Source organism: Somniosus microcephalus, chromosome 6, assembly GCF_052327205.1.
Source record: "Somniosus microcephalus isolate GS21.2 chromosome 6, FLI_Smic_1.0, whole genome shotgun sequence".
NCBI lineage: Eukaryota > Metazoa > Chordata > Chondrichthyes > Squaliformes > Somniosidae > Somniosus > Somniosus microcephalus.
Window position 1 is genome coordinate 243,057,816 of NC_140992.1, and position 12,011 is coordinate 243,069,826.

Here is a 12,011-nt window from a genome sequence, read left to right on the forward strand (position 1 = left end):
CTCCCCAAAGCCTTTCCACCATCTACAAGGCACAAGTCAGGAGTCATGGTGTGGAGATGCCGGTGTTGGACTGGGGTGGACAAATGTAAGAAGTCACACAACACCAGGTTATAGTCCAACAGTTTTATTTGAAATCACAAGCTTTTGGAGCGCTGCTCCTTCATCAGGTGAAGTGGAGAGATGCATAAAGACACAGCTTATATAGTCAGAGAATAATGCCAGATGATTACAGGTAATCTTTCTAACTGCCATTTATCACACCTCGGCAGAGAGATAATCACAGCAATCAAAGGTGTGAATGGTGTCCAAACAGGTTAGTCAGGAAAACATTACATCAAAGAACAATGAGGTGGGGTCACAAGGGGTGAAATGTTGCAGATGCTGGGGTCTGTATGAAAAATAAAAAACAGGCAAAAAAACTTTTTTTGCTGGAAATCCCAGCAGGTCCGGCTGCAGCTGTGTAGAGAGAACAAGCCAATGATGACTCGAGCCTGGGTGACCCTACGTCAGGTGGGGTTACATGTAGCATGACATGAACCCAAGATCCCGGTTGAGGCCGTCCTCATGAGTGCGGAACTTGGCTATCAGTTTTTGCTCGACGATTTTGCGTTGTGTGTCTTGAAGGCCACCTTGGAGAATGCTTACCCGAAGATCGGAGGCTGAATGTCCTTGACTGCTGAAGTGTTCCCCGACTGGGAGGGAACACTCCTGCCTGGCGATTGTTGCGCGGTATCTGTTGTCGCAGTGTCTGCATGGTCTCGCCGATGTACCATGCTCCGGGGCATCCTTTCCTGCAACGTATGAGGTAGACAACGTTGGCCGAGTCACATGAGTATGTACCTGGTGGGTGGTGTCCTCACGTGTGATGATGGTATCTGTGTTGATGATCTGGCATGTCTTGCAGAGTTGTGTCGTGGTCGCTGTTCTCCTGAAAGCTGGGTAATTTGCTGCGAACAATGGTCTGTTTGAGGTTAGGCGGCTGTTTGAAGGCGAGTAGTGGAGGCGTGGGGATGGCCTTAGCGAGGTGTTTGTCGTCATCGATGACATGTTGAAGGCGGCGAAGAACATGGCGTAGTTTCTCCGCTCCGGGGAAGTACTGGACGACGAAGGGTACTCGGTTGTGTCCTGTGTTTGTCTTCTGAGGAGGTCTATGCGATTTTTCACTGGCCCGTCGGAACTGTCGATCGACGAGTCGAGCATCATATCCCGTTCTTACAAGGGCGTCTTTTAGCGTCTGTAGGTGTCCATCGCGTTCCTCCTCGTCTGAGCAGATCCTGGGTATTCACAGGGCTTGTCCATAGGGGATGGCTTCTTTAACGTGGCAGTCAAGGACATTCCGCCTCCGATCTTCGTGTAAGCATGCTCCAAGGCGGCCTTCGAGACGCACGACAACGCAAAATCGTCGAGCAGAAACTGATAGCCAAGTTCCGTACTCATGAGGACGGCCTCAACTGGGATCTTGGGTTCATGTCATGCTACATGTAACCCCACCTGACGTAGGGTCACCCAGGCTCGAGTCGTCGTTGGCTTGTTCTCTCTACACAGATGCGGCCGGACCTGCTGTGATTTCCAGCAAAAAAAATGTTTTTTTGTCTTTTTCATACAGACCCCAGCATCTGCAACATTTCACCCCTTGTGACCCCACCTCATTGTTCTTTGATGTAATGTTTTCCTGACTAACCTGTTTGGACACCATTCACACCTTTGATTGCTGTGATTATCTCTCTGCCGAGGTGTGATAAATGGCAGTTAGAAAGATTACCTGTAATCATCTGGCATTATTCTCTGACTATATAAGCTGTGTCTTTATGCATCTCTCCACTTCACCTGATGAAGGAGCAGCGCTCCAAAAGCTTGTGATTTCAAATAAAACTGTTGGACTATAACCTGGTGTTGTGTGACTTCTTACACAAGTCAGGAGTGTGATGGAATACTCTCCACTTGCCTGGATGAGTGCAGCTCCAACAACACGAAGCTCGACACCATTCAGGATAAAGCAGCCCGCTTGATTGGCACTCCATCCATCTTCAACATTCACGCCCTCCACCACCGGCGCACTGTGGCTGCAGTGTGTACCATCTACAAGATGCACTGCAGCAACTCGCCAAAGCTCCTTCAACAGCACCTTCCAAACCCGTGACCTCTACCACTTAGAAGGACAAGGGCAGCAGATGCATGGGAACATCACCACCTACAAGTTCCCCTCCAAGCCACACACCATCCTGACTTGGACCTGTATCGTCGTTCCTTCACTGTCGCTGGGCCAAAATCCTGGAACTCCCTTCCTAACAGCATTGTGGGTGTACCTACACCATATGGACTGCAGCGGTTCAAGAAGGCGGCTCACCACCATCTTCTCGAGGGCAATTAGGGATGGGCACTAAATGCAGGCCTAGCCAGCCAGCGACGCCCACATCCCATCAATGAATAATTTTTTTTAAATGCTACGCAGATGAGGGAGGGGGCAGGAAAGAAAATGAAACTAAATACAGGTTTATTGTATCCAGGAGTCATTTGTACAGCTATCACGTCATTTTGTGCTTTTAAAGATAAGGGAAAAGGGAGAAAAGAGTCCATGATAACTGGAGCTGATATTACATCTTCAGCAGCAAGAATAAAAGTGAGTTCTAGTGATTAAAATATTAGTGTACTGGAGTGTATAGCCAGAGGAATAGAATATAATTGCAAAGGGCAATAGCTTGCAAAACAGACTGCCCTGAGAGGTTGGAGGAGAGAAACAAATGGTATATTTTGAGCTTTGGGACCAGCCTGATCACCGCAGTGGCCTTTTCCGTTCCTGTGCATATCTATGTCCCCATGCTATTTCATGTAGATCATTACGCAGCCCTGTTTTATCTGTAGGCATTCTATTGAGTTTGATTTGCAGTAATTACATTTCTCTAACTAGTACGTTACAATAGCGAATGCTTTTTTTAATTTTATTCGCAGAGATTGTTATTATGACAATTCCACCACGTGTCCAAGGTGTCCACGGCTGTCGATGAGAAGACAATCCCAAATTGGACCCACTCACCCAGACTGAAACCAAGCCCAAATGAAGAATTGTCAACCGGGACTTTTGTGATCCTGATCGTTTCATTTCCTGCCAGCTCACTAAGCTGAACTGCGTGGAAAGATCATGTAGATGTTAACAATGGAGTTGTTTAAGTCTATCAGTGGACCAAAAATTGTAGTAGAGGCATTGAGACCTGAATTAAGTGAACATATAAGAAATTGAAAAATGTTCCTGAATTTTAAGTCCAAGTACAGTCAATGAAGGGCTAAAAAGGCAGCTTCCCCAGTGAATCCAAGCAGCAGTTACAGAAATTAAAATAAGAGTAGCTTTTTTGAAAGGTGCGTTCTTAGATCTTTTAATGGTCTGTCAAATCTGACCAGCATAATACCAAGAGGAGTGCACTTTTATATACATTTCTTCCTGAGCACTTTCTATTTAAAATGTATTTCAATTTTGTTATAATATGTTTACATCTGATTGACTGCAGACACATTCACTGCACATTTAAATGGATTCTAGGAAAAGGATTCTCTACTTTGTGAGAGGATTCATTAAGAAAAAGCTTGCAGTTATATAGAGCCTTATCACATCATCGGGATGAAGACAAAATGTTAGTAATACTGCCCTTTTTTTTATTTTCTGCCCACCTGACATCAGTCCAGTAAATTGACAAAGGAAGAAATGCTACTCTGTAATAACTTGTACTCTGTTACATCTACCTTCAAGATTGATGGACCAGATTTTTAACTGGCAAGTCATTCTAGATCTGGGCCTGTTTGCATTTCAGATAGCAGCATTAACAAATCCTGGTTCTTTGGTTCAGAAGCTAGAAACTGTACTGTGTGAAAGGAAGGAGTGGAGAGTGAGCACAGTGGAATTGTGTTCCATTTGGAAACAGAAAAACTGCTGCTTTAGTGAGCCAGTGTCCTCAGCCTACGTGTAGGAATGGAGGATGAAAATGCCTTGTGGTGAGTCAGCACTAGTATCAAAATAATTAATCCTGCGCAGCATTGGACTGTGGGCAATGATGCATCTGATGGAGCAAGCTGATTAAACATGAATGTCAGTCACAGAAAGCTCATTACTATACAATGTTTGAGTCCCCAAACCAAGCTCATCTAATCTAGAGGGTGGTACAGTCCATTTACGTAAGCTCAGGAGGTTGGCGGACCCCCGATTCTGCACGGGTACTTTTGGTACAGCCTACAAAGTACTGGTAGGGTTCCTGTTGTTTGTCCAGCCAGGACCACCTGTTGGGGCATTTGCTTACAGTACTTTTTTGGGCCTGAATTTGAAGAATCTAGTTTCTGGTCTAGTACTCCATGGTCTATTAGTGAGTGAGGCTGGCCAGGCAATCATCAACAATGCCTTTGAATACTACAGGTCTCTCTGGCTCAGGTATGGGTTGACTGAGTCTGGCACAAAATATTGTTCTGCACATTGCTACAGTATTGTGATCTGAAATGGACATCTGGATTTTAATTTCAATCTTGCTGAAAATATTGATAAACCAGTAATCATTTTGTTAAACCAAATACCTTGACATTGTTGGACCCGTTGCATTTTTGCTGGAGAGAAAGAAGAACTAATGTAATCCATGCTATGTTATAATTCCCAATAGAATTTGCTAGTTTAATGAAAAACTGTACCATATTGATCACAGCTGAACATTCGGAAATCAACTTTGGATCATCTGTATTCCTTTTGAAATATTCGGTTAGTTTTTTTTTTGAGTCAGCTAATTAGAAGCTTGAAATAGCAGCCAACCAGGGGCCATGGTGCTCACCCTGGGTATTTACCCCTTTTGTTGCAGATTTTACCAGTAATGTTTTGCCCAAGCAAAGGATTCTGGTTATTCAATAGGAAAGAGGGATGTGAAATAATAAACAAACAAGTTGGCTTGGTATACCTGATGAAATAAGTATACTAATGGTCAGTTCTATAACAATGACTCTTCTGCCATCTACATTGACTTTGACGATCTGGGTTGGGGGTAAAAATACATTTATTACAATAAGTGTTAGAGGTTGACGCTTCAGTCTGATGCTATTTTTCTGAATTGTTAACTAGGACTTGGTAATAATACAATTTGACTTTTAGATAATTGAGGAATTATGCAGATATAATCGTTGAAAACAAGATCAAAAGAGAAATAGAAATGCCTTTGTCTCAGCATAAAGAGCTTATGATCTATAATCCCTTTCTTGGTCTATTGTTGTGACTTTCTTTAACTGTTTTAAGATTATCACAAGGGAGGGGAAGTAATTGATGCACTTATTAGACCTCGCGTATCTTGATGTGCTGGTTTATCCCCCTAATGAACGCTGAGGTAAAATATAATGGTTAAAATACTGTACAGTCCTTTTCTGAATTCCTACCACCACTACTATATAAAGAATCATGCTGCTAATTGAAGTTTTTGTATCAAAAGCTGAATTTTGTAGGCACTAAACATTAAATTATGCACTTTTGAAAAGGTTTAAATTCCTAAGTATTACTATTCAGATCTCCTCCTTAAAGAAATTGTGCGTTCACCATTTTGTGCACTTTAAAAAAAAAAGAGATAAATTAAAAAAAAAATTTAAAAAAATCGTTTGTCTTTTTAAAATTCAAATACAACTTGTAGTTAAGAGAGGCCAACCTAATGAGTGGTCTTTGAGAGGAACATGCAGCAATGTCTGTGGCTTTTTATTCGTCAAAATCAGACCAACCATTGTTTCATTTAACCCTATGGAGTACTGAAGAGGAGTATCCATGTGAAAATATATCCATTAAATAAATTACAGGCCAGTGAATGTTTATGTAGGAAATTGATTATGGCTCTGTATAGTTCTTCCACTTTGTTTGGCATTGAAAAATTATGGATAAAAACAGAAAATGCTGGTAATGCACCAGCAGGTTGATCAGCTTTTGAAAGAGAAAGATAAGCTAACATTTGAAGTTAATTAAAAACAGAAAATGCTGCAAACACTCGCAGGTCAGGCAGCATCTGTGGAGAAAGCACAAAGGTTCGGTTCATGTTTTGGGTCTCTGACTCCTTCGTTGGGTTATGACGAAAGGTCATAGACCTGAAATGTTGCCTTAACCTTTTTTCCTTTCTCCACAGATGCTGCCTGACCTGCTGAGTGATTCTAGCATTTTCTGTTTTTATTTCAGATTTCCAGCATTTTTCTTTTTATTCAAGTTAATTCTTGACTTAATACATCTAGTGCAAGGTGATCAAAACATTAGCCTATCTTTTCCTTTTTAAAAAGCTGATCACCCTGCTGCACATTTCCACCACTTGCATCATTTTTCTTTTTTAGGTCTTAGCATATAAAAAAGAAAGCTGCAGTGGTTCTAGTATTAAATTTGACCAAAAAAGTGAGTAATTGGAAATGTACTTGCAGTAGTGGTATTTAGAAAGTACAAGTACTTTTCATACAATAACAGTTCTTGGGACAGCCAACTTTAAAATATCAACTCTTGAAGACTATTACAGAACTCCAATTTTTTCCCTCTTGTTAAAAAATGATGACGGTTCTTGGCATGTTTATTAATTATACGTGTGTGTATATAAACTACCTGAGATTATATAATCATAATCTTGGGTAGTTTTAATGTAATTTACTTTGCATATACATAATCAAAAAAGATCTGTGTATTGTTCCTTTTTTAAATATACTGTATCTGGTGCTTAAATTACACTAATGACCATTTCTTGTAATGTGCTGATTAAATATTTAATAAATTTATTATTTCAAGGTTTGTTCATTTCTTTCATTGAACCGGTGTTCAAAATTCTGGGCTTTTGATATTACTCAATCCAAATGAAAGCTGAAATTTTATAGCCTGTGGCATTGTGGAATTTATGAATTTTGTTTATAAGATGATCAAGTTGGGAGAGAAATTTCAGAAACTCACTCCACTGCACTCCCCAGTGGCCATAGCCTGCAACTGCACCATTACTGGCAATGCTTTACACACACGGTTTCCATTCTGAACGTTTACTTAGGCAGTTTCAATAGCTATGGAGTATGCCGCCGACATCCGAACAAAATTCGCACTTGCCTCGTGCGAATCCCCCTTTGAGAAGTTGCTTTCTAATGCTGCGGAGTTGTGTGTCGCGTAGTGCCCCACGGATCCCAGGAGCACACTGTTGTGCGTATGCGAACCCGGGATCACGGAGGGCGGTGCTCCTTTCACTGCCTGACTCTTAGCCAAACAGAGGAGATTGCTGATTTGCCCACAACTCATTTTAAATAATTTAGCAGCTAGAAATGCTATTTTTTTATTAAATTATGATCATTGCAATAGTATTTAATTCACAAACCAAGATTTCAACATTAATAGAATTCGATCAAACACCGAAAAGTCTTGATACTTTTTACTGAAGATGTCCTTCAAACCATAAAACTCCATTAGGATGCTTTTTATACAAAGTATGCAGCTGAATTAATATCGGCCCTTTAATTCTGGGCCATGACAACATAAACCCATAATTAGTCTTGTAGTCGTATCGGATTTGCTTCTTCTCTATTAGACTAACTAAATTTTGATGAATTTAAATAATCAAAAATCAAGAGTTTAAATGTCTGAGGAAATCATGAAAGTGAATTAAATCCTATCTAAGTAGAAGTTGGGAAATAATTAAACCGAAACTACAAAAGGCTTTTGGACATCAAAGACGGTGACACAAAAAGGCCCTGTTTTCAAACTCGAACAAATGAAAGTTTCTTTCAAAATTTATATTCGCTCTGACATGAACCAGTGCCTCATTGTTATGGGCTGTAGCAGAAGCCTAGCTGAACATTAATGCAATTTTCTCATCTCTTCCCCCCCCCCCCCCCCCACGCAGTGCAACAGGCTTCCTGCGCCTGTTTGCCGCAGATGTAAAAGTTTTCAGGGTAATTAATTTGTAGTAGGTGGGTAATTAGCCCTACTTTTCGCCAGTACGTAGATTTGTAGGAGGAGGTGAAACGTGTAGCGAAGCCTGTGTGCAGTCGGAACTTGACATCGCAAGTTCGGGATTTGGCGCATGCGGAAATCCCAAACTTGCGGTCAATTTCAAAGGCGATATGACTGCGTACTCAGACATACCTACCGCAAATTCAGGGCCAATGTTAACATAGAATCGTCATCAAAAATCGAGAGGAAGTTTGACAAGTACATGCACAATACAAACATTATTATACATATATATGTGAAGTGCCTTGGGATGTTTTTTTGTCAAAAACACTATATAAGTGCAAGTTTTTTAAAATATATATACACACACAAAACGACTTGCATTTATATAGCAACTTTAACATAGCAAATTATCCCAAGGCACTTCACAGGAGTGTCATCAGACAAAAAATTGACACTGAAAAATATACACACACATGGACATGATTGACCTCAACTGTGCTGCCTTCTGCAATTCTGACATTCACTGCCAGAGCGTGCTCATAAAGAATGGCTCTGGAGAGTTGCGGGAGTCTGCAGAACGCATTCCAGGAAGGTCAACTCTATATTCAACAATGTTGCAAGTTGTAGGGACCTGATGAGGAAGGAACTTGCATACATTCAGGATGTGTGTACAGATGTGATTGCTGCATATTTAGTGTCCTTCAAGTAAGTTATTTTTCTAGAGAATCTGCAAGATCTCTAATAATAATTTGATTTAGAAACTAACAGGGAAATGGGAAAAAGCATTTGAACATTAAATGTTTGACATTATCCATGCTGTGTAAAAAGCCTGCATGTTCATTAAGAATGCTTAGAAATGAGGGAGCAAAGATGGGGGCTGAAAGTAGAACAACGGTTGCCAATGAATCTTATACTTTGCCCTCATCTTGAAATGATAGATTTAAAAAAAAATCACCTTCAGCAATCCCCAAAGATGGTTAAAGCTGTAATGCTAAATGTAACTCACTTGCAAGAGGATCGACTACCCTGACACATTGTTGTCTTTGAGTTACGTGGACAGACCATAACCAGAAGCTGACCCAGCACCCTCATTCTAATACTATTAGAAACCTAATACGTAGATTAGAAATCAAACAGGCCACTTCAGCAAGGGCACTTGGCCTTCTATTTCTAACCTACTAGTAACCTGACAAATATGTCATAACTAAGAAAAGACTTGCATTTACATAGCACCTTTCACGACCACCGTACGTCTCAAAGCGCTTTACAGCCAATTAAGTATTTTTGAAGTGTAGTCACTGTTGTAATGTGGGAAACACGGCAGCCAATTTGCGCACAGCAAGCTCTCACAAACAGCAATGTGATAATGACCAGATAATCTGGTTTTTTTTTGTTATGTTGATTGAGGGATAAATATTGGCTGGGACAGCGGGCATAACTCCCCTGCTCTTATTCGAAATAGTGCCATGGGATCTTTTTTAGGTCCACCTGAGAGCAGATGGGGCCTCGGTTTAACATCTCATCTGAAGGACGAAAAGGGTAGACTGGCTTTCCGGTTCCAGACCTTTTTTGAAAGCTACATTACTGAGATGTTAGGAGATAGTGATAGCTGCAAGTGCTGATTTGAATTCCTCAGAGAGGGGAAGGAGAAAACCAATATTTCCTCATCCTGCAAAATCAGGCACGCTATGGAGTATCATACAATTGAATCCTTAACTTTTTCTTTTTGGCATACATAGGAATAGGAACAGGAGTCGGCCATTTAGCCCCTTGAGCCTGTTCTGCCATTCAGTGAGATCTTGGCTGATCTGGTAAACCTACACTGCACTCCCTCCAAGGTCAGTATATCCTTCCTAAGGTGTGGTGCCCAGAACTGCTCAGTGCTCCAGGTGTGGTCTAACTAGGACTTTGTATAGCTGCAGCATAACTTCTACCCCCTTGTATTCTAGTCCTCTAGATATAAAGGCCAGCATTCCATTAGCCTTTTTGATTATTTTCTATATCTGTTCATGACATTTTAACGATCTATGTCCCTGGACTCCCAAGTCTCTTTGGACCTCTGCTGTTTTTAGCTTTTCACCATTTAGAAAGTACCCTGCTCTATCCTTTTTAGGTCCAAAGTGGATGTCCTCACATTTGCCTACATTGAAACCCATGTGCTACAGTTTTGCCCATTCTCTTAATCTATCAATCGCTTTGTAATTTTATGCTTTCATCACTGCCTACAGTGCCACCTATCTTTGTGTCATTGGCAAATTTGGATATGTGGCTTTCTATCCCATTATCTAAGTCATTAATAAATACTGTGAATAGTTGAGGCCCCAACACAGATCCCTGTGGTACACCACGAGTCACATCCTGCCAATTAGAATACCTGCCCATAATCCCTACATAGAAACATAGAAGATAGGAGCAGGAGTAGGCCAGTCGGCCCCTCGAGCCTGCTCCGCCATTTAATGAGATCATGGCTGATCATCCAAATTCAGTACCCTGTCCCTGCTTTCTCCCCATATCCCTTGATCCCTTTAGCCTTAAGAAATATATCTAACTCCTTCTTGAATATATTTAATGAATTGGCCTCAACTGCCTTTTGTGGTAGAGAATTCCACAGGTTCACCACTCTCTGGGTGAAGAAATTCCTCCTCATCTCTGTCCTAAAAGGCTTACCCCTTATCTTTAGACTGTGACCCCTGGTTCTGGACTCCCCACCATTGGGAACATCCTTCCTGCATCTAGTCTGTCTAGTCCTGTTAGAATTTTATAAGTTTCAATGAGATCCCCTCTCATTCTTCTAAACTCCAGCGAATATAAGCCTAATTGACCCAATCTCTCCTCATACGTTATTCCTGCCATCCCTGGTATCAGTCTGGTGAATCTTCACTACACTCCCTCCATGGCAAGAACATCCTTCCTCAGATAAGGCGAACAAAACTGCACACAATACTCAAGATGTGGTCTCACCAAGGCCCTGTACAACTGCAGCAAGACATCCTTGCTCCTGTACTCGAATCCTCTCACTATGAAGGCCAACATACAATTTGCCTTCTTAACTGCCTGCTGCACCTGCATGCTTACCTTCAGCAACTGATGCACAAGGACACCCAGGTCTCGTTGCACTTCCCCTTCTCCCAATCTATTGCAGTTCAGATAATAATCTGTCTTCCAGTTTTTGCCACCAAAGTGGATAACCTCGCATTTATCCACATTATACTGCATCTGCCCAATCACCCAACCTGTCCAAATCATCCTGTAGTTTCTCGGCATCCTCCTCACAGCACACACGCCCACTCAGCTTTGTGTCGTCTGCAAACTTGGAGATATTACATCTAGTTCCCTCGTCTAGATCATTAATATATATTGTGAATAGCTGGGGTCCTATCACCGATTCCTGCGGTACCCCACTAGTCACTGCCTGCCACTCAGAAAAAGACCCGTTTATTTCAACTCTTTGCTTCCTGTCTGCCAACCAGTTCTCTATCCAAGTCAGTAACTTACCCCCAATCCCATGTGCTTTAACTTTACACGCTAATCTCTTATGCGGGACCTTATCGAAAGCCTTCTGAAAGTCCAAATGCACCACATCCACTGGTGTTCTCCCTTATCTATTCTACCAGTTACATCCTCAAAAAATTCCAGTAGATTAGTCTCTGTACTCTGTGCTCTCTGTATTGATGCATCAGTTCACTATGTTACAGCTACCTAAACATAAATTTATTTCATATGATATAAAAATAAACTGGGGAGATTGTCTTGCTAACTGCAAATATTTCCCCAGCACAGTAATCACAGAAACCCCACAGTGCAGATAGAGGCCATTTCGGCCCATCGAGCCTGCACCGACACATATCCCACCCGATCCCCATAACCCCTACACCAACACATATCCCACCCTATCCCCGTAACCCCACATATTTAATCCCAACACTAAGGGTCAATTTATCATAGCCAATCAGCCTAACCCACACATCTTTGGACTGTGGGAGGAAACCGGAGCACCCGGAGGAAACCCACGCAAACACGGGGAGAATGTGCAAACTCCACACAGACAGTCGCCCGAGGCCAGATTCAAACCCAGGTCCCTGGTGCTGTGAGGCAACAGTGCTAA

General features: G+C 41.7%; 1 protein-coding gene across 7 annotated transcripts in view; it reads left to right on the plus strand.

The window, feature by feature from the left end:
- Window positions 1-6,759, plus strand: part of def8 (differentially expressed in FDCP 8 homolog) — a 60,359-nt gene extending 53,600 nt beyond the window's left edge. For all 7 annotated transcript variants that reach the window (XM_085991659.1, XM_085991661.1, XM_085991658.1 and 4 more), the window contains one exon: window positions 2,950-6,759. In XM_085991659.1, the coding sequence (XP_085847785.1) occupies window positions 2,950-3,043 (94 nt within the window). In that variant the 3' untranslated portion in view covers window positions 3,044-6,759. The remainder of the gene's footprint in view (window positions 1-2,949) is intronic.
- The last annotated feature ends 5,252 nt before the right edge of the window (window positions 6,760-12,011 follow it).